This window comes from Chiloscyllium plagiosum, chromosome 39 (genome assembly GCF_004010195.1).
Source record: "Chiloscyllium plagiosum isolate BGI_BamShark_2017 chromosome 39, ASM401019v2, whole genome shotgun sequence".
In the NCBI taxonomy this organism is placed as follows: domain Eukaryota; kingdom Metazoa; phylum Chordata; class Chondrichthyes; order Orectolobiformes; family Hemiscylliidae; genus Chiloscyllium; species Chiloscyllium plagiosum.
Window position 1 is genome coordinate 6,567,401 of NC_057748.1, and position 23,458 is coordinate 6,590,858.

The 23,458-nt window shown below is 41.6% G+C and overlaps 1 protein-coding gene across 2 annotated transcripts in view; it reads left to right on the forward strand.

Annotated features, from left to right (window-relative positions):
• aldh16a1 (aldehyde dehydrogenase 16 family, member A1) overlaps window positions 1-23,458 on the forward strand; it is an 81,352-nt gene that overhangs the window by 45,075 nt on the left and 12,819 nt on the right. The window contains exons 9-17 of one of the 2 annotated variants that reach the window (XM_043679624.1): window positions 882-980; window positions 4,072-4,208; window positions 4,646-4,751; window positions 5,310-5,470; window positions 5,565-5,732; window positions 6,115-6,319; window positions 8,502-8,687; window positions 12,126-12,251; window positions 19,456-20,083. In XM_043679624.1, the coding sequence (XP_043535559.1) occupies window positions 882-980; window positions 4,072-4,208; window positions 4,646-4,751; window positions 5,310-5,470; window positions 5,565-5,732; window positions 6,115-6,319; window positions 8,502-8,687; window positions 12,126-12,251; window positions 19,456-19,629 (1,362 nt within the window). In that variant the 3' untranslated portion in view covers window positions 19,630-20,083. Of the gene's footprint in view, window positions 1-881; window positions 981-4,071; window positions 4,209-4,645; window positions 4,752-5,309; window positions 5,471-5,564; window positions 5,733-6,114; window positions 6,320-8,501; window positions 8,688-12,125; window positions 12,252-19,455; window positions 20,084-23,458 lie in introns of those variants that run through there. The other variant, XM_043679625.1, reaches the window with a different exon arrangement.

A 23,458-nucleotide genomic window follows, 5' to 3' on the forward strand; every position in this document is an offset into this window, starting at 1 on the left:
TCATGTTCAAGCTTTTTGGCATTTTTATATTACTTGGAAGCTTGAGGATCTTAATTCCCCACTTATCTCTTAATAGCAGTACCTAGATGAATAAGGGCTGACTTGCCAAGCATTTGGCACCCTTTTCATCTAGACTATAAATTGTTGTGATCATTTTTAATTGAGCATTCTTGCATTTTTGTCTTGAGTGAAAGACAAAAATGCTTTGATAACTGGTGTCTCAACAATATACAAGCTTATATTTATGTAATTTTTGTTTATTTGTAACAGTGGAGAAATTTGGCTGAATACAACTGAGGGGAAAGATTGGATGGACTGTGATTCTTTTCCTTGGAAGTAGAGGCAGAGGAGATATTTTGTTGAAGTGTATAATATTGTCGGGATCCTACAGAGAATGAATAGAAAGGACCTATTTCCCTCAGTCAGGGAGCCTAGCATGGAGTTAATTTGTGGTAATATGTAGAAGGTTTAGAAGAAAGTTGAAAACAATTGTTTTCATCCCTGGGGTGGCAGGAGTCTGGAATGGGTGACTGAATGGGTGGCAGAGACAGGAACGCTTGTCATACTTACAAAACAAAAGTTGACACTGCATCTGCGGTAATCTATAGGACTACAGATCATGAGCTGAAAAGTGTCAGGGTGGCTCTCTTTTAGGGTGGCACAGGTATGATGGACTGAATGGCCTCTTTGTGTGCTGAACTTTATTTTTCTGATTTAATGACTGACGAAAGGTTGGCAGTCTTCATTTTCCACTGCCCCCATCTTTGACACAGGAGCTGAATTATGGTTTTCTCTTTGCTGGACTTTTAGCAAACTTTGCTGAGAATTTCACCCCTCTCTCTCTCTCTCTCTCTCTCTCTCTCTCTCTCTTCCTCATGCAGGTGTACCAGATGTGTGAAGGAATGCCTCAGAAAGGTATCTTCTACCCACCCACACTTATCACCCACGTGAACACAGTCTCCCGTGTTGTCCGTGAAGAGGTAACTGAAATCCTTTGAAAGCTCACTTTTTATTTACTCATGGAGCAACTCGTTTAATGGGTGCGACCTTTTCCTTTCAAACCTTTTATTTGCAAGATTGTAGAGTGTTAACAAGAAACATTTGTACTTTACAAATAAAGACTTTTGAAATGTAGTCACTAATGTGATGTAGTAGCTGTGTTGCACTTGGCAAGCTTCAACAAGCAATGTTGTGGTGAAGACTGAATAATTTGTTCTTTGTGGTGTTGTCTAGTAATATTAGCCAACACAGGCCAACTTCTAGGAACGAATTACTAATGATGCTGGAATCTGTACTGCAAACAAGAAATGCTGGAGATCACAGTGGGTCAGGCAGCATCCATGGAGAGGCGGCAAGCTAACATTTCGAGTTTGGGTGACTTTTCATCAGAGCTGAAGTAAAGTGTGGAAGGGACAGCATTTATGCTGTAGTTTTTTTTTATGGGGAGGGGTGTAGGTGGTTGGGGGTGATGCTGAGTGTTTGGGGAGGATGGAGAAAAGTTGTTGATCATTCAGATTGATTGGCTGAAATGTGAGAATGGTAGAACAATGGGGCGTCTCCTGCCAGACTTGAATGGACAGTTGTGTGGTGCTGGAAAAGCACAGCAGGTCAGGCAGCATTCGAGGAGCAGGAAAATCAATGTTTCAGGCATAAGCCCTTCATCAGGAAACTGGGGTGGTGTGGAGGGAAGGACATGATAACAAATGAAAAGAAAAGGAAGAAATGTTCACAATTTGAAGGTATTGAACTCTAATATCAAGTCCAGTTTGCGCTGGGATTCACTGGAACACTGCAGCATGCTGTGGATAGACGCATGGGAACGTGAGCAGGACACTGTTAAAGTGACCGGCTGCAGGAAGGTCAGAGTCCTGCTTGTGCATAGACTGGAGGTGATGTGACCATGTAAACACAGAACAGTACAATACAGGGACAAGCCCTTTGGCCCACCATGCCTGCGCTGACCATGATGCCATTCTAAACTAAACCTGTTTATTTGCACATAGTCCCTGTCCCTGTCTTCCCTGCATCTAAATGTCTCTTAAACATTGCTATTGTACCTGCTTTTACCATCTCCCCATGCAGTGTGCCCCAGGCACTGACCACCCGCTGTTTAAAAAAAAAGTTCCTATCTCCAAATTTTCCCCCTCTCACTTTAAACCTATGCTGTCTAATATTTGACATTTCCACCCTGGGTCAAATACTTCAACTACCCACCCTATCCGTGCTGCTTGTCATTTTTTATGTATTTCTATCAGGTCGGCCCTCAGCCTTTGATGCTTTAGCAAAAACAATCAGAGTTTGTCCAACCTCTTCAATCCAGGCAACATCCTGGTCAACCTTTTTTGTGTCCTCTTCAACGCATCTACATCCTTTCTGTAGTGTGGCAACCAGAATTGTGTGCACAGCTCCAAATGTGGCCTAGCTAAAGTTTTATATGGCTGTAACATGACCTGCCAACTTTTATATTCAGTGCCCTAAGCATTGAAGGCAAACATGCTTTTTTACCATCTTTACCAGGAAGCGATCGACCTGTAGCACAGACCCATGTGTTTGTCAGTGCTTCTCAGGATCCTGCCATTTACTGGATACTTTCCTGTTGCATTTGACCTCCCAAAATGCATCACCTCCCACTTATCCAGATTAAGTGCGATATGCCAATCTCTGCCCAACTTTCCAATTGATCTATCTCCTGCTGTATCCTTTGACAACATCCCTCACTACCACAAACCTACCAAATTTCATGTTGTCTGCAAACTTACCAATTAGTCCATCTACATTTTTATCCAAATCACTTCCTCCATTCAGAAAAACACCCCTCCACAACCACCCTTTTTTATGACTAAGTTGATTTTGTATCCAACTTACCAACTCACTTTGGATCCTGTTTGACTTAATATTCTGGACTAGCCTGGTGGGACCTTGTCAAATGCTTTAGTAAAGTTCATGCAGACAACATCCACTGCCCCACCCTCATCATTCATTGAATTTCTTTGAGAATGTGACAGTCAAATTTGTGAGACCAGACGTTCCCTTCACAAATCCATGCTGACTATCCCTAATAAGTCTGAATGTGAGTAAATGCTGTCTCTAAGAATCATCTTCAATAATTTTCCTATCACTGATGTAAGGCTCATCTGCCTGTAATTTTTGGGCCTTTCTTAAACAATTGAGACAACATTGGCTATTTTCCAGTCTTCTCGGACTTCACCTCTGGCTAAAGAGGATACAAAGATCTCTGTCAAGACCCCAGAGGACTGTAGATGCTGGAAACCAGAGTCTAGATTAGAGCTCCATTCCTGATGAAGGGCGTTTGCCTGAAACATCGATTTTCCTGCTCCTCAGATGTTGCCTGACCTGTGCTTTTCCAGCACCACTCTAATCTAGACCCCAGCAATTTCCTCCCTCAGTATCCTAGGATAGATCCCATTAGGTCTGGGGGACTTATCCACTTCAATATTTTTCAAGGTACCCAACACCACCTTCATCTTAATTTCGACGTGCCCTAGAATATCAGCACCCCTCCATAATCTTACCATCGTCCATGTCCTTCACCTTGGTGCATACCAATGTAAAGTACTCATTAAGAACCTCACCCACTTTCTGTGGCTCCACAGAAAAATTCCCTCCATTGCTCTTGAGAGTCACTGTGTCAATAATGTCTTGGGGAGTTACCAAGACTCCTTTGTATCTGTCTCGAAAGCATTTACTACTTGATTTGTGCTCTGGGAAGTTTGATTGAAGTATATTGCCCATGTTTACCACATACTAATTCTAGGTGTGTATGTATTGCAGATTGTATAACTGTTCTAATTTGTAGAGAAGTGTATGGTAAAACCATGCAATCTTGTGGCTTTGATTTCTTAATCTCATGGATCTCACTTGTCTGTTTTAAGAATAAACGTTACTGGTCCCTAATCAGATTTGGCTAGTCTTGTCTGGGTTCATAATAAAGTTGGTGGTCTGGCCTGGGCTCAAACCACAGGGATTAACTGCTTCTGGGCAGCGGGGAGAAAGTGTTACAGATCTTTGGTGCTGTAACATTTAATAAGTAATCACCTCTTAATTCTTTAGATTTTTGGACCAGTTTTGGTAGCTCTGACGTTCCGAACGGCAAAGGAGGCTATTGCTTTGGCAAACAACTCACCGTATGGACTTGCTGGCAGTGTCTGGACTGAGAACCTGCCATTGGCACTTGAGGTGGCAATGAGGTAGTATTATCCGTGTTCGTTGACTGGGGTGGCATGTGGCATCTTGCCTGATTGTTCTCCCATCCTTTCTTGCATACTACCTCCACATCTCTGTATTCTTCCTTTCTTTCCAACTTGGGCCTTTTTTGCCCCTCCTCCATAATTTTGTTTTCTCTCGCTCTCTCGCTCTCTCGCTCTCTCGCTCTCTCGCTCTCTCCCTCTCTCGCTCTCTCGCTCTCTCGCTCTCTCGCTCTCTCTCTCTCTCCCCCTCTCTCTCGCTCTCTCTCTTGCTCTGCTCTCCTTTTTCTGTGTCCTTTGCCTCTTATACTTGCCCGCTCATCTCCTTAGACTTCCTTTATTTTTCTCACCCCTTCCCTCCCCTTCATGGTCCCTCATGATTCACAGTCTTCCTTCTGCAGTTACTCTTACAGATTTACTGACGAACATTCTTTCCTTAGTTTGAAGGCAGGAGCAGTCTGGGTGAACGGGCACAACATGTTTGATGCCGCAGCTGGCTTTGGTGGGTACAAAGAAAGTGGATTTGGACGGGATGGTGGAAAAGAGGTCAGTGTTGGAGGATAGTTTGAGTCAAATTTTATGACCAGTTGTATTGTTCTAAAGATTAAATTGCATTCCCAATAACTAATAAAACAAAATTTTGGCAAATATTGTTTGTTGGGTGCAGTAAAAATATCAATATTCCACAATAGAAGTTGAGGATTTGCCTCCAACTTGGAGGTGGAGTGGGGAGAAGTGTATCAAGGAAAACGGTAACTAATCAAAAGACCACAAGAAGGAAATCTGGAAAGAAAACTACTGTACTGTCTTTCTGCATGACGAATGTTATCCATTCTCTGTGTACTTGAATATGCAGCTTGTATAATGTTTTACTGGAATGGTTTAGTTCCATATTGCAATGATACAGTCTTTAACGTACAGAGGGTGTTCACTATGTGCCAATGTGGGGCCTATACAGTTTGCAAAACAAGGCTTGTCTTCTAGGATCAATTTTCCAGTTGGTTGTGGCACGCTGCATTCCCATAACCTTGGGTGGGAGCAGGAAGATCATTTTGTTATTGATTATTGCTGACCTTTCACCCTGTAACCCACTGTCCTGTTTAGGGCTTGTATGAGTATGTGAGGCCCACCTGGGAGGAACGACCCCACCCAAATCCAGGAGAAATCCAGTATAATACATACGCAGCCGCACATGGAGCAGATCTTTCACCAATACCAGGCCAAATGGCAAAACCCAAACTAGTCCGGGCTGATGCAGTTCCGAGGTGAGAAAACATGTGAATTTTGCCATGAAACCCTGTATAAATGGGGCTGTCTTCATTTATACAGTTGACTTGCTGGTGTTTTATTTACCTGCAGCATTGACCGTACATACAAACTGTACTATGGAGGCGCTCAGAAGAGGCCTTACAGCATGTACTCGCGGCCCATATTCGACCACTGTGGCAAGGCTGTTGCCTATGTCAGTGATTGTAACCGGAAAGATGTCCGGAATGCAGTTGAGGCTGCTCACGCTGGAGCACCGGGGTAAGTACTTGTAAAGGTTCTGCTCAGTGATGAGTCCATGTGTCGGAGGGTGTGATTCTCCATTTCTCTGTTTCAAGCCAGTCTCAGTTTGTGTACTATGTGGCTGAGAGTCAGGAGCTTTGCTGTGAAATTGCTGCAGACTGAGTGTAGCAGGGGCTGGGAGAAAGATTTGAGTTTTATCTTACAACTGGACGAGAAGTCATTACAAGATTACCCAACGTCCAGAATAAGGTCCCCTGGAGAAACCTGAGACCTGATTAATTTGGCCTACGCTATTGCTCCTGACTCTAGGAAATTGTAGACTGACAAAGCAAAACAGTGTGGTTTTGGGGTGAAGGATCTAAGACAGGGGAATGAAAGTGTTGTCATTTGTTCCCTGCAGCTGGGGGAAGCGAGCTGCCCATAACAGGGCTCAGATTGTTTACTACATGGCAGAGAACCTAGAGCAGCGACGGGAAGAGATGGCACAAAACCTTAGCACACTGACTGGTGTCAATATGGAGGAAGCTCTATGTGAAGTGGATGCCTGCATTGAGAGACTTTTTTACTGGGGTGCTTATTGTGACAAATTTGGAGGCACTGTCCAGGTGGGTAAATTGATTTGAAGGTTTTTGTTCCCTCCCTGCCGCTGACTGCCTACTGGATAAATATTCAAGCTGGTAAAATGAAATCAGTTCTGTCTCCTTCTCCCTAGCTCACTGTGGATCCCCTTGTGATTTCACCTTTTGTGTCAGCCTGCCATGATGAACCTTGTCAAAAGTCTTGCTAAAGTCCATGTACAAAGTATCCCCCACCCTGTCCTCTCAAATCATTTTTGTCACTTCCTCAAAAAAAACTCAATCAAGTTTGTGAGACACAACCTCCCCTGCACAAAGTCACGTTGTATATCGTTAATAAATACATTTTTTTTCCAAATGTTAGTAAATCCTATCACTAAGAATCCTCTCCAATAATTTCTCTACTACTGATGTAAGGTTGACTTGACTATAATTTGCCGAAATTATCCCTGGTGCCCATCTGAAGCACAGGAAAGATATTGGCTATTCTCCAGTCCTCTTGGAGCTCTCCTGTGATTAAAGAGGATACAAAGATTTGTCCAAGGTACCAGAGTCCCTTGTGTCCTTCAGGATCTATTCCAGAATACTATCAGGTCCTGACTTGTCCACCTTAATGCTTTTCAAACATCCGAAACCACCTCATGTAATTGTTCTATCCTGCGTGGCCACATAAACCAATCTAACACCTACTTTAAACCCTTCCATAGAAAACAATAACAGGGCAGTCACAGGAATTCTGATGCCAGCAGAGGTTAACATGAAGGACTCTCCTTGTCAGCCCTCCCCTCATCTGAGCATGGTGACTCTCAGGTTAAACTGTCACCAGTTTTCTCTGTCTAATGGGAGAGCAGCCAAGTAGGATTATGTCGACTGTATGCTTTACTCTTTGTGTGGACCTTAAAGTCTTATTTGTTAAATTTATGTTGTTGGCATTAATGGGACAGTGGCAGTCTGCATACAAAAACCATCTGAGGGACTGAAAGCAGAGAGTTGTGGTGAAAAATTCTTTATTGGTCTTGAGTGAAGTAAAGTGTATTGGTGACTTGTGGTTGGTATCACGACCTCTACTTTTTCCAATAACAGTTAATGATCTGGACTTGAATATAAAAGGATAAAATTTCAAAGCTTGCAGATGACAAAATATGGTAATGTTGTGATCTTTGAGGAAAATGGTAACAGACAGAGAAGACAGGAAGGTAGAGACAAATCAGGGAAATGTGTAGACATGTGCCAGATGAAATGTTAATGCAGGGATATGAAGTGACATATTTTGGTAGCAAGAAAGTAGTGAAATGCCACGTGATATAATTTTACATGGTAGTGCAAGATCAAAGATAGATCTGAGGGCATACACACTATAACCTTCAAAGGTAGCAGAATAACTTGAGGCAGATGAAGCACTTGGGACTTTGGCTCAATAAGCAGAGGATATACAAAAGTGAAGCTGATATGTTGAGCTGAATTCCTGTTTAGATCCCGTTGGAAAATTGTTTCTAATTCAGCGCTCCATGTTTTCGGATACTTGCAAGTATGGATGAGGGATTATAATTGCACGGAGAAATGAGAGAAACCTAGGACAGCTTTCGAGCAGAGAAATCTAATGGGAGAGTTAATAGCGATATTCATATTTATGAAGGGTTTTGCTAACTAAATAAGTTGCCTGTGTAGCCGAATGCAAATTTAAGATAATTTGCTAAAGCACTCGAGACACACTGTGGAGATTTATTTGTTTTATGGAGTGCTATATTATGGTCTGGATTGCGGCGTCTGAAAGAATGGTGGAAGCAAAATAAGTAAAAACTTTGTAAAGGCAATTACTAAGTACTTGAAGGAGCAAAACTCAAGGATATGGGGAGAGAGCTGGTGCTTGAGACTGATGGGTAGCTCCTAAGTGGGATTGATGTGATGAATGACCTCTCTGCATTGCATAATTTTATGGTGAAATGTGACTTTGCTGTATAATTGCTGCTACTCAGATCATTATTGAGTTATTCTGCATTCGTAGATTAAAAGTTTCTTCATGTAAGCCTGTGAGTTTCATGCTATTTTGCTTTAGATGAAGTTGAACTCAGAATTCCTCTATTTGCTAGAATTGGTGCTAGTATCTTGTGTGCTATCCATTCAGTGGTGTGAGGGCTTCTTGTAGTGTAATTTTCAAACTGTTGAGGTGTATTGACAGTAAAAGCACTAACTCTGTCTGTGTCCCTTGAAGGAAACCCAGCTTTATGGTGCCACAGTCATGGTTCGGGAACCGGTTGGGGTGATTGCCATTGCGTGCCCAGATGAGAACCCCCTGCTCAGTTTTGTGAGTCTCTTTGCTCCAGCCATTGTTCGAGGAAATGCTGTCATCATTGTCCCCAGTGAGAGGTATCCACTGCCAGCCTTGGAACTTTATCAGGTACAGGCAAGATTTTGAAGACATCCATGCAGAAATGAGAAAGAATGTTTTCAATTGCCCTTATGTAAAACTCCCAATCTCTTTCACATTGCAACAATGATATTCTCACTATGTGAGTTTTGACACATTTAAAATTTTTGGATATCTTGATCCTTCTAATCTAACTAACTTTACAGACCAGGAATGGGATGGGTTAAACTGTTTGTGTATGCTGAGCTAACTGATCTCTGAGTCATTGTTGGAAGAAGAAAGGGAGGCAGAAGGACAGGAAACTACAGACCCATGAGCCTGACTCTGGTCATTGGTAAGCTACAGAGTCCATTATTAAATGTGAGATTGCAGAGTGCTTGGAAGTGTGTGATCAACTTGGGTTGAGTCACCACAGCTTTGTCAAGGGGAGGTCATGCTTGTCAAATCTGTTAAAATTCTTTGAGTAAGGAATGAGCAAGTTAGATAATAAAGAACCAGTGGACATGGTATATTTGGATTTCCAGCAAGTCTTGGACAAGGGGCCACACAGGAGGCTGTTAAATAATCTAAGAACCCACAGTATCAGTGGCTAGATACTGGCATGGATAGAGGATTAGCTGATCAGAAGGCAGAGAGTTGGGATAAAGGTGACCATCGGTGACGAGTGGGGTTCTGAAGGGGTCGGTGTTGGTACTTTTGCTATTCACGTTATGTGTTAATGATCTGGACAAAGAAATTCAGAGCATTGTCGCTGGGTTTTTAGATGACACCGAGACAAGTGGAGGGTCAGGTTGTTTTGAGGAAGTGGGGAAGCTACAGAAGCACTTGAATAGACTAGAAGAGTGGGCAAGGAAGTCGGACATAACCTCAAACTTGCACACATTGTATTTTATTAACTTTGGTAGGAAGAATTGAGGCTCAGACTATTTTCAAAATGGGGCGAGGCTTTTGAAATCTGAATCACTAAAGGGCTAACGAGTCTTAGTTCAGGATTCTGTCAACGTTAACCAGCGGGTTCATTTGAAATATTGCAAACAGTTTTGGGCCCTGTATCTAAGAAAGGATGTGCTGGCATTTGAAGGGGTCCAGAGGAGGTTTACAAGAATGATTCTGGGGATGTAGGGCTTATCATATGAGAGGTTTAGAAGGATGAGTGGGGGGTGGGAGCGATCTCATTGAAACCTGCAGAATATTGAGCCACCTGAATAGAGTGAGCGTGGATAAGGTGGTTTCACTTATAGGAGAGACTAGGACCCCGGAGCACAGCCTCAGAGCAAAGGGGGCCACCCTTTAGAATTGAGATGAGAAGGATTTTCTTTCAGCCAGAGACTGGTAAGTCTGTGGAACTCAGTGCTGCAAATGGCTGTGATGGCGAGGTTATTGAGTGTATTTAAGGCAGAGATAGAAAGACCCTTGATTAGTCAGAAAATGTGGTTGAGAACCATATCAGCCACGATAGAATGGCGGAACAGACTCAAGGGGCTGAATGGGCTAATTCTGTTGCTGTATCTTATGGTCAAATAGCCTGGTGCCTGAGTTCACACAGGAAGACTGGGTACTTGGGTGAGTTATTAGCAGTCCCCCAGCGCCATAGGAGTTGGTACCACAATCAACTGTGAACAGTGTGAGGAAAAATGATCAGTTTCAATGGATAATGAAGTTTGGCGTTAGTTTTAAATATGTCATAGGAATGTTGCAATGGTAGGTTTTTGGCAGTTCTTGCGCTTTAGATCAGGCACACCAATCTATAGCTGCCTGTTGATCATAGAGTTTTCTTTCTGTATAATTCTCTGAAATGGTGCGCAGCTTTGAGTGGCAGAGCTGTTTGTCATGGCCATTAGCAGATTGTCTGCAGCATGGTGGCTGCTAAGCTCTGGACTGCAATCAGTAAATAGTTATCTGTGAATGAGGATTGACAAACCTTTCGAGGAACCTGACAAGCTGTGAAACAGTCAAATACTGTAGGCAGCGTTTCGCACTTTGCTTACGTGTTACTAAACATGACTAAACATGGATTCTGCACGTCACCAGGTTTCAGTTTTATGCACCGTTTGTTCTGAGAAATCCTGCACCCCTCATTCAAATCGATTTCCTGTGCTGTTCCAACATCTGGCAACATTACCTTTGAATGACTTGCTTTTGAATATCCATGGTGGCATTGAAATGATTGTTCTCTCTCAATAATCCATTCATATGCTTGTTTAGGTGAGGATTGATAGTGCTGGCATTTGGAAGGCTATTATTGGTGCCAATCATCCAGACAGGTGTCATTTATCAGAAATTGAATTCACCTTAGTCTTAAAACATTTTAAGTGCTGTCTCCACATGCCCAGTTTTATGGTCCAGACTTGTCCATCTAATTGGTAAATTTAGTTGTGTTTCACAGGAGCAGTAACTGGTGTTTCTGTAGCATTCCTAACGCTACATTGGGCGGCACTGTGGATCTGTGGTTAGCACTGCTGACTGACAGCACCAGGGACCTGGGTTCGATTCCACCCTCAGGTGACTGTGTGGAGTGTGCACATTCTTCCTGCATCTATGTGGATTTCCTCTGGGTGCTCTGGTTTCCCCCCACCGTCCAAAGATATGCAGGTTAGGGTGGATTGGCCGTGCTAAATTGCCCATTGTGTCCAGGGATGTGTAGTTTGTGGATTAGCCTTGGGATATGCAGGATTACAGGGATAGGGAAGGGGGATGGGATGACCTTCGAAGGGTTGGTGTAGGCTCAATGGGCTGAATGGCCTGCTTCTAACTGTAGGGATGCTATGAAAAACAAACTTACTCCCCAATGAGCAAACAATTTGATTGGAGTTGACCTAATGACGAAAGATCAAGTTGATGTTAATTGCTTATCTCTATGGTGTGAACTTGAATAATCCTATCTTTTACATCCCAGATTCAAAGAAACAATTTGGCCTCCTTTTTTTGAAAAAACTATTATGGGGGGCATGGATAGGGTAAGTAGGCAAAGTCTTTTCCCTGGGGTCAGGAGTCCAGAACTAGAGGGCAAAGGTTTGGGGTGAGAGGGGAAAGATACAAAAGAGACCGAAGGGGCAACTTTTTCACACACAGGGTGGTACGGGTATGGAATGAGCTGCCAGAGGAAGTGGTGTAGGTTGCTACAATTGCAACATTTAAGAGGCATTTGGAAGGGTTTGAACAGATATGGGCTAGGTGCTGGCAGGTGGGACTAGATTGGGTTGGGATATCTGGTCGGCATGGACTCTTTGGACCGAAGGGTCTGTTTCCATGCTGTACATCTCTATGACTCTATGACATATGTCTTTATGAAATTATAAGAGGTGGAACCATCCTTCCCAATGCAGGGCTGTATTGGTGACAGTTTACTGATTGGAGCAGTTTTAATAATTTTGAAACATTATCTTAGCTTACTTCTGGATTAAAGTTGGGCTAATTCTCATGGGCATTACACATTTCAACCAAAGAACTTTTCTTTTGTTTCTGTAGGTCTTTGAAACCTCAGATCTTCCTGCCGGTGTTGTGAATATTCTGACCGGATGCCGAGATCACCTCAGTAAATTCCTAGTTGAGCATCAAGATGTTCAAGCCATGTGGTATTTCGGATCTGAAAAGGTAATCTGCGGATGTGTCAATCCTGTGAGAAAATGTTTAGCATTCTGCATTTTAGGTGTCTACTGTACTGGGTCACAGAGTGGGAGGGGGGAAAGTATCCACTGCAAAAGCAGGGCCAATATACTTTAATGGTCACAAATGGAGATTAGTCCATCTTCACAAGCTTCTGTTGAAGCTTTGGCTCATAAGACAAAGCAAATTTAAGTTACAGACTGGAATCTATTGTTGACTTCCTAATGTTTCATATGGAAAACAGCCACAACTTGCATTTATGCAGTCCCTTTATTGATGTAACCAGTTCCAAGGCACTTGACAGGAGTGCTCTGTCAGAATTTGACACCAAGGACTTTAGGAAAAATGACCAGAAGTTTAGTCAAAGCTTTAGATTTTGAGGAACTATTGGAATGTTTGGGGAGGGAACTCCTGAGCTTACGCCTTTGGTAGCTAAAGGCAAGATAGCCAGTGGTGGAGCATTGAATAGCAAAGATATGCAGGTGAGTCCAGAATTACAGGAGGAGAGGGATATCCGAGGATGATAGAATAAAGAAAGGCAAGGCAGTGCTTGACATTGGGAGCATGTTTGATTAGATTAGATTAGATTACTTACAGTGTGGAAACAGGCCATTCGGCCCAACAAGTCTACACCGCCCCGCCGAAGTGCAACCCACCCATTCCCCTACATTTACCCCTTACCTAACACTACGGGCAATTTAGCATGGCCAATTCACCTGACCTGCACATCTTTGGACTGTGGGAGGAAACCGGAGCACCCGGAGGAAACCCACGCAGACACGGGGAGAATGTGCAAACTCCACATAGTCGCCTGAGGCGGGACTTGAACCCGGGTCTCCAGCGCTGTGAGGCAGCAGTGCTAACCACTGTGCCACCCATGTGTTGGTCACAATGGATAAATGGGACTTAGTGTGGGTTAAGATGGAGGCAGCAGAATTTTGGATGACTTAAGTTTATGGAGAGAGGAAGATATGGCAGTTAAGAGTGCATTGGAATAGTCAAAAGTAGTGGTAACGCGCATATGAGAGTTTCAGTAGCAGGTGAGCTGTAGCAACTGTGGAGGCTGGTGCTGTTTTAAAATAAAGTGGAAATAGATGGTCTTATTTATGGCATGGATGTATGGTCAGAAGCTAATCGTGGCGTCAACTATAACACCAAGGTTTCAAACAGTCTGGTTCTACCACAAGCAGTTACAGATTCCAAAAGGTGGAAATGCAATTGAGAGTTTCTATGTACAAAAGCAGATACTGGGAACTGAGATCTTACAGGTGGTTTCTGTTCAGAATTGCAGAAACCAGGTATTGAGAAATGGGTGAAATACCTGTAGAGAATTCCTGAAGGTTTCTATCTTGCAAAACGGAAGAAAGTGAGTGAACGAAAGTGCGGTTGATGTAATTTCCTACATAGAACAGGAACAAGGAAGTAAACTCCAGTCTATTATTCAATGAAATGCTTTGGATGGTTTCTGAAACCTGGTACCTGAAGCAGTTTTTGGGCTGAGTCAGTTCAAGGAGTTTGCATTACAAAATACGTATCAGGGTTTTTTAGGTTTCTCCTACATCATTGATCTTGGTGAAATGTGAAGGCCTTTCCTAATGGAATGCATTAAGTTTGTTTGTTTTATGTGGAAAATTCTTTAAAACTCTGTTTTGATTAAACTTCAAATAGACATGAGACTGCCAGAGCAACTTGCAAAGAAGACCAAGTCATCCCCCCTTTGTTTAAACTGCTTTTTCACATTTGTGTTAGCCACAGTGACCACAGATACTTAAAATGCAGGTTTTGCACAAGTGAGCTTGAGTTAATGAGTAAAGTTGACGAAAGCATGATGTGAATAATTTCAGTGCAGTACACTGACCAGTTCCATTTCACCTTTACTGGTTGCTGTGGTACATGCTTATATGTGCTTTCTTAAAACCTTGCTAACACAAGTACATAAGTTTTATTGTTTTTTAAAGTGTTAATAATGGCCACTTTTTAATGGTTAGCAGCTACACAGATGTGTAAATTGGATGATTTGACTTATGACACATTCTGCAACAAAAAAACAATCTTTTGATCAATAAATATTATCTATGACCGACCAGAATTTATTTTTGACCTTTGGATCTTTGCCAAGTTAAGACTTTGAGTTATTGATGTTTTACCATTCCTTATTTTAAACTCTGAACATCTTACCGTCTAGGAAATGGATCTTTTTGGTACTTTTACCATGAAATGTTAACTGCAACCCAACAAGTATGTAGCTCATTTGGTTTAGTAGTGACTAATGCATAGTGGGCTGGATAGAAGCATGCAGAATGTATACCAGGGCTTTTAATTGTTCCATTATATTCCTTTGAAGTTTTCTTGGGTATGGTAAAAATAAATGCTGACCTCAATTCGTTTCAGTGTAATTGATCAAATTTAAATATTGGAAACTCTAGATACAGATGGAATACATTGACCTGCAGCAGCAGTCACTATTTCCGCACAAGAGAGGTTGTGGGATAAAGTGCATCAAAACTCCCTACTGAACCTTGCTGCTGAGCCTGTAGCTGCCTGCAGCCAACACCCTCTCACTTTCCGTAGAGGGGAAATGGCTAGAGAGTGGCATTGTGTGTTCGTGACACCACTTCTGCTTTGAAACAAAAAGAGAAGCAGTATATTTACGCCCCCTCTATAATTCTGACTGTTACTGCTCAATATGACTCCCTCAATTTAGGTTTGAGGAATAGTTCGAGCAGTTGGGTCACTGACCTGGATTAATTTAACAATAACTATTTTCATTGAGGAAATGTCTGCTGTCTTTATGACTTCAAAGAGGGCAAATTGGAGCAAAGGAACCTCCTGCAAAATGGATATGTGAAGAGAGGGAGTTTGCCCGCCAGCTGCACTTTGAAATTTTGTTTAAAAAATGATGTAATTTGCCATTTGATCGATTTGGATAAAGTCTGTGTCAGTGATGAGGTGGTGTTAGGCTTTCATAACATCTAATTGTATTCATCAGTTGTCCTCTATAATGTGCCTAGCTAGCCCTGTTGCACATTCTTGATTCATCATTAGCTTTAAAATGCAATAGTGGGATTGAGCAGGTACAAGAGGGGCAGCTCATTGGGTAACAAGATAAGGGTTAATATTGGAAAAATTGACACTCCCAAGCAAGAAAGACACCAGTCCCTGGTGGTTCCTTAGAATGCTGAGGCAAGTCAGGGAGGAAATAATAAAGACCAAGACTATCATCTTCAAAAATCAGAAGACCATAAGAGGGGCAGAAATAAGGCCATTCAGTCCATTGACCCTGCTCCGCCATTCAATCATTGTTGATAAATTTCTCAAGCCCATTCTCTCACTTTCTCCCTGTAACTCTTGATCCCTTTGACAATCGAGAATCCATCTATACTTCTTTGAAATGTAAGTTCTACCAAAGCAGTGATGTGGTTTATGCAAATCTTTTCTATTTACACAGTCGGGAAATGATAAATAATCTTTATTGAGCAATAATAAAACAAAATACTGCGGAAATTTGAAAGAAACACAGAAAATGCTGGAGAAACTGAACAGATCTGGCAGCATCCATTCAGAGAGAAACAGTTGACGTCTCAAATCTGATATCACTTTTTTTAGAACACGGTAACTCTTCAAACTCTACTTGAAGTTCTGTGTTGTGAAGAAATCGTAAGACAATTAGAGTAGTTTATTCTAAAAGACGAATCTAAGGGTTCAGACAATTTGTCAGGAGGGAATGGAGCATATCGATTAAAAACGACTGTGGTTATCTGGAATATAGGTTCGTAGGTCTTTCAGAGAATTACCAAAGTGTTAATGGACTGATTGGCCGCCTTTGTTGCAATATCCCATGATCACAACTGAAATTGCCATTTAAATGTGAAGGTAAAGTTGATTTGCTGTTGGAGTGTCAAGCTTTATTTAAAATACAAAGCCAGCCTCATTTTTTCATGATGTTTTTGAATCTTGATTTTCATCTCCAAACAACTGCAGATCGAAACTGCAGTTACGAGACGGCCCTCATCTGTGTTGGTGATGGTGTCATCCCAATCTTGACTCCTTTAAATGTGCAGTTGATTAGATTTTAGTGATTGTGACCAGAATGTTGAACAAAATGTTGTCTGTATAAATGCTGTCTTGAATTTCTCAAGCAATTTGTTTTTTTTTTTGGTCGAGCAAATCCTTGTTGTAAATTTTAATTAATGCCAATGGGGTCTTTCAACATCTGACCAGATAGGTCAGATGTTGAAAGACTCTGATTAGACTCTGCTCAGCTCTGAAAGACGGTGTCTTCAACATTGGAGAATTCCCAGACCCCACACACAGATAATGTCAGCTTAGGTCAGTAGTTCTCAAACTCTGCTATATCAGCCTCTGATAATCTCCCAGGGGTCTTTAATATGGCGAGAGAGCTTGGCTCCATGTCTCATTTATTCTACTCTCACCCATTTACCTGCCACTATTCCTAATAACCCCCGTACAATCGCATTTTTAATACATAGGAGGTTGAAAATCAAGTGGAGGGATCAGCTGATGTGAGATTAGAGCTCTCTACTTTGGAACCAGACATCACCCCGTTGGTGTATTATCAAAAAAAAACCCAGAGTTTCTTTCCCCCAGATTTTCTTTTTGGAATAGGAAGTGAAAGTGTGTGGGATAGGACCAATAGGTGATCCACAGGGTCTTTTATCCCACCTGAGTGGTCCATGGACAAAATATTTGAGAGCTCCTGGCTTAGATTGCGTGTTTCAGTTTGGAAAGAGACATTGACTGCAAGTAGGCTTTGGTACTAACTGAATCAGATGAGCACTTAATCTAATTGCGTACTACCAAAGAAATAGTTATTCATTGCCCACCTGGAGCAGTTACCCTGACATCACATTCCATTCTATTCCCTCACCTTTGACTGCAAAAAGAGAACACAAGTTCCATTCTCCACACCCCCCTGCATTGCAAGGGTTGTCAAGGAAGACACTCTGCTTTTAATGACACATGCAGAAGTACGAGGTGGTTGCTTGCAACACACAACCTAATTGTTGCATTTGGTTAATCAGTTCACTTACAGAACTTGCTGATACCTTTGTGGTATTTAGTACTTTTTAAATCATGAAAGGTATTGCTTGTGCTTATGCCCTGTTTGGGTAATCCCCCTCGCTAGAGTTGACACAGAGGCTAAAATAATTATCCTGTTGCAATGTAGGTCAATAACTGAGACTTGAGTGCTGATATTTAACCTCTTGTGCACAAAGTAGTGGAGAGTTGCCAGGAGTTTCAGCAGCTCCCTGGGCGAGGTAGTTGGTTAGAGGCATCACCGGGCAGACGGGAAGAATATGTGCTTGAGTTTGAACAGAGTTTGCTAAACAACAGGGGAAGCACTGTTTGGATCTTATCAGCTAGGAAGAGGGTGAAACCAGCCAGCAATCCGTATCCTGTGACCTGTGCTCATGAAGCTGTGTATGGGAGATGATATTTAAGTTCTTTAGTGGAATGCAGATATTGCTGGCAGGACCAGCATTTCTTATCCATCTCTTAAGTGGCTTTTACTTAAATGGCTTTCTCAGCCATTCCAGAGAGTAGTTTCTTCTAACCTCATCCATCAGGCAGAAGATACGAAAGCTAAAAAAACACGTACCAATAGATTCAAGAACAGCTTTTCCCCCGCTGTTATTAGGCTTTGGACTAGACCTCTCAAATTTTAAATTTAATGTTGATCTTGCTGTTTGTTCACCTTCTTTGCAGCTGTAACATTGCTCTGTTCTATAACCCAAATGCACTTTGTATGGTATAATCTGCCTGTACTGCATGTAAAGCAAAGCTTTTCACTGTATCGAGGTACATATGAAAATATATCATATTAAAAAAGAACAATATTGCTAATGGTCTGGTGTCACATGTAGTCCAGACCAAGTAAGGATGACAGATTTCCTTCTCTACAAAGGGCGAGTGAACCTAATAGGTTTTTAATGACAGTTGCAGAAGGTCGTCCGGGTCACTATTACTGAGACGAGCTTTCAATTCCAGATGTAATTATTTCAATTTCAATTCCACCAGCTGCCATGGTAGGATTTTTTATCCATGTCCCTCTAAAATTAGTCTGGCTTTCAAATCATTGGTCCAGTGACACTTTGCCAACATCACTTCAGTGATTCATTCCCTGGTTGAACTGCTCGCCAGAGGCTGTTATCTCGGCATAAGGATAGGGAATGACCATTTGGACAGGGAGTAGAGGAAAGCAGGTGCCAATGGACCACACTTCAACATCGTTTAAAGAGGAGAAAACTGGTATGTTCATTTCAGACTGTCAGCAGTATCAAAGCTAAATATTTTTGTGTTAAAATAAGTTAATGGTATACAATTACATAGATGTTCTGATGTTGCACGTGCAGTCTGTGTAGTTAGGCTTCTTTCAATGTAAAGACAGTACTGATGTCTTTTTGACAGTGGAGCCCTCCCTCAGCCTGTGACAGTAAACATATGAATTTGGAGCAAGGAGTAGCCACTTGAATCATCCAGTCTGCTTATTCTATTGAGTGGGCACAAATTATTCCATGACAGTAATTGAAGAAAAACAGGAAGTTCTCACTGATGTTCCCTAAAACCATGCTAACCTTTTAGCTCATTGTTGCTTGTGCAACCTTGCTGTGTGCAAATTGGCTTCCACTTTTCTGATGTTCCAACACTGGACAACACTTCCAGAAGTGCTTCACTTTATTGTAAGGCAGTTTGGAGCACTCTATGATTTTAGAAAGATAAATCCAAGGGCCTTTTTATTCTTTTTGATATCCTACAGGTTCATACAGCTGTCCTGTGGGTGGCACGGTGGTTAGCACTGCTGCCTCACAGCGCCAGAGACCCAGGTTCAGTTCCCGCCTCAGGCGACTGTGTGGAGTTTGCACATTCTCCCTGTGTCTGTGTGGGTTTCCTCCCACAGTCCAAAGATGTGCAGGTTAGGTGAATTGGCCATGCTAAATTGCCCATAGTGTTAGGTGAAGGGGTAAATGTGAGGGAATGGGTCTGGGTCGGTTGCGCTTCGGAGGATTGGTGTGGACTTGTTGGGCCGAAGGGCCTGTTTCCACACTAAGTAATCTAATCTAAACTAGACAAGTGATATCCTGCATCACAGGCTGTGCCCATCATTATGGTTCCTATGCACTAATATTCAAAGATATATATTAAAATGTTACCTTTTTCTTGTCTTCTACAGGGGTCAAAGTTTGTTGAGTGGTCATCAGCTGAAAATGTAAAGCGGACCTGGGTGAACTATGGTGTCCAGCGAAACTGGTGGAATCCTCAGCAGGGCGCAGGCGAAGAATTTCTGTACCAAGCCACACAGTGCAAGAACATCTGGATTCCTATGGGAGAAATTTTTGCGAACTAGAGACAGCCAATCCAGAGTTAACAGACTGCAGCGCTTTTAGAGTGTATTATTCCTTCAGGAAGGGATCAATCAATGATTTTCGAGAAAGGAGTTCTGTTGAGCTAAATACACGTGCCTTTTCCGTTGTAATACGGGTTTTGAGTTAGATGATAAACAGTAATGGTTTCCAATCTAATTGGTCATGGATCTGACCTGTTCTTTGTCTTGGGTTGGCGGGATGTCTGATAAATGGGAAATATTAATCAGTAGCTATCAGCAAAATCAAAGACCAAATGGCTATAAATTCTAGATTTCAGAGTTGCACAAGTTGGGGATCAGAAATGGAGTGCAACTTAAATGAAAATGAATGAGTTTATCTTTCATTGTAGCTCATTGCATTGTTGACCAACAAAAATCGAACTGGATTTCCCATTTTGTTCTATTGTCATTCTATAAAGAGCTGACTACCAACATACCTTGCTCGTCCTTTCCATCTTTTGCATTCCTTCTCCTTTTGTGCTTCCATGCTGAAGATCGCTCTCTAAACTATGAAAGTACGTTCCACCCAGTTCACTTGTGTAAGGATAGGTCAGATATGTAATCCTTGTTCCATGATATTTCCTAATCGTCAGCTAGCTGATGTTGCTAACTCTAAATCAGGAATCTAGGTGCTAATTTCATCAATTCACTTTTTTAGAAGTCTTACCTGCCAACATCACTCGTCAGAAATATTTCCTGTTAGTTCATGCTCTGCTGTCCACATTTGGCTAGCAACATGCAATTATCTTTTTTAAAAGAAAGAAATCTTAAGAATGAGAAAATGTCACAAAACATGCTTGCCACAGATTTGCACAGCAGTTTCACTACCCTCGATCAGATGTGATCTTGGGGGTATCATCCCACAATGTCTTTGAGAATCTGTAAATTTTTTGATGTGATGATTTTTTTTTTTAAATCAAACATCAGGCGAAATGAAGGAGTCTTGTACAAGTTGAATCTTGACTGAATCCACCATGAATTTCCTGGATGGTCCAATCTTGCAATTTTACTGATAGGAATCTGGGATGAATCCAGATCAGTGGGAACAAACACATCCCTCCTTTGCTGCCTTCAGGTGGTTAATGTGAAGTTATTTCAGTGCAATGTGAACACAGTTCTTCAAACTAAGTCTGTTAGTGCCAAAAATGTCCATTGCTTTTGCGCTCAGTTTGGAAAGTGTTAGAAAAGTTAGCAGGGATGATTGAGCTGAGTAATAAAAATACCATCTAAATCTTTTTGCAGCAAAAATACCCATCCTTTCCAAGTTGAAGCTGGTGAACAATAGAGTTTGTGTTTCTTATCATTGAAATAAGAGTAAAATTCTGAAAAAGTAATGGCCTTAGTGATAAAGATGAGGTATGAAACCAGGGAATAAGGTTGTAAAACTATAAATCTTTGAGTAATAACTTTGTACCTGGCGTATGCTTAGCCCCTCATTCATCAGGAATGTATTTATTTTATAATTATATCAGATTGCAACTGGGAATATAGGGAGGCAGTCTCTAATAAAAAAGAAGACTGGTATGTGTTTCTTTAAATTCTTATCAGATTTGAGAGATGTTTTAAAAGGCTTCACATATACTTTTACTGCTCTGATAATAAATTCAGGTGTAAAACTTGAGTAAGAAAACAAAGCAGATGTGGAAACAACTTGGTTTAGACAAGATAAAAGATCATGAGGTCTGGGTTAATATTATTAACGCCAAATTTGTCAACAAACAGGAGACACAGAGAAGGGCTAGCCAGATCATTTTCAGGTTGGCAGGCTGTCACTAATGGGGTGTGACATAGAACAGCTCTGGGCAACTAACAATCCTCAACAATGGATTAAATCAAAGAACAAATATAACACACCCAGTTTTGTTGGAGTTATGGAGTGAGCTGGGAAAGTAAACTGTGAACAGGATCTAAGAGAGTCTGCAGGTAGAGAGGTTAAGAAGGTGTCAGGTGGAGTGTGTGTATGTAGGAAAATGTGAGGGTATTTACTTTAGGACGTAGCAAACCTTTTTTTCCCAAATAGTGTGTTCAGAGGGATTACGATGTCTTTGTGCGCGCAACTCAGAAATTGAATATGTTGGTGCAGCAAGCAATTGGAAAGGCAAGTGATATGTCAGCCTTCGTTGCAAGCAGGTTGGAGAATACCAGAAAAGAAGCCTTGCTGCTATTGCACAGGCTTTTGCTGAGATCTCACCAATTCACTGGTGAGAAGATCAAAATGAGAGCGTAATTGCCTGAGTATGCCACAGAGATTCACTGGACTAATTGTTAAAATGAAAGGGTTTACATGTGAGGAGATGCAATTGAAAGAAATGAAAGGTGATCTTATTGAAACAGGGGAGATTCAGCGACGGGATTGATGCTAAGAGGCTCTATTCCCCTGGCTGGAGAGTCTAGAAGTTGTGTATCAAAGCCCTTAGGATGAGGAGTTGGCCATTTGGAACAGAGATGTGATTTTTTTTTTGCCCAAAGGATTGCAAGTTTTTGGAATTCTTGGGGTTTTGAATTCTGGAGTTCAGATACTCAGTTGTGAAGTTGATCAAAGCTGAGAGTGAATGACTTTTGAGCTATAAGGAATCTAGGAGGTTGGGCAGGAAAGCCATGATCTTATTGAATGGCAGACCATGTTTCAGTGGATGTGTAGTCTCCTGCTCCTATTTCTTACATTGATCTGAAACAAAGGAATTGATTTCAATCTGGTCATTAACATGGTATGCAATCATAAAGGTTTTGTAATATTAAGCAATTAATTTATAAGCATAGCTTTAGTGATTTAGGTTTAAAATACTACCTTTTTTCTTGTACTCACTATAAAACCTGCTGGCTCCTTTTGCACCTCCCCTGGGCGTAACTTATTCCAGTTCATGCCTTTAATGTTTCACGCACCTTATGCCAATGGAAATTATGCTAAAGCATTATTATATTTTCCACAAGCTAATTGTCTGCAGCAGTCTTCAGTGCAGTCCCTATTCACGATTGGAATTAAAGAAAATCTATTGCTACTATCTGTTCCATGTCCGGTTTGAGTACTTACCATTGATTCCATTTCATCCTTCAGTTTGGGCAGTCTGTATTTGTATGTGATACAGACACAAATTGCTAGAAAAGCTCAGCAGGTCTGGCAGCATCTGTGGAGAGAATCAGAGTTAATGTTTTGGGTCGAGTGACCCTTCCTCGGTTCTTTTCAAGTAATTTCTATTTTTGTTTCTGACTTACAGCATTCACAGTTATTTGTTATGTGATAGTTTTATTTATTTTCATCCCTACAGGCTGTACAGGACATTGGTTAGGCCACTGTTGGAATATTGCGTGCAGTTCTGGTCTCCTTCCTATCTGACAGATGTTTTGAAACTTGAAAGGGTTCAGAAAAGATTTACAAGGATGTTGCCAGGGTTGGATGCCAGAGGAAGTGGTGGAGGCTAGTACAATTGCAACATTTAAAAGGCATTTGAATAGGTATATGTGTAGGAAGGGTATGGAAGGGTATGGAGCCGGGTGCTGGCAGGTGGGACTAGATTTGATTGGGATATCTGGTCAGCATGGACGGTTGGAACGAGAGGTCTGTTTCCATGCTGTACATCTCTATGACTATTTAAGTACCTTTTTATCCTGGCTTCTGCTAATTGTACTAAATGCCCTTACCTCATTAGGGTACCTTTTTGCAATACTTTGCTGTGCAGAACTAGGTCAAGTCGAGCTTACTACTTTGAGTTTGTTCAGTTCAAACAATGCACTCAAAAAATCTTCTCTTTCACTACACAAATACTTTCCTACCACAATCTCTATTTTTGGTCAATTAAAATCTGTGGTTATG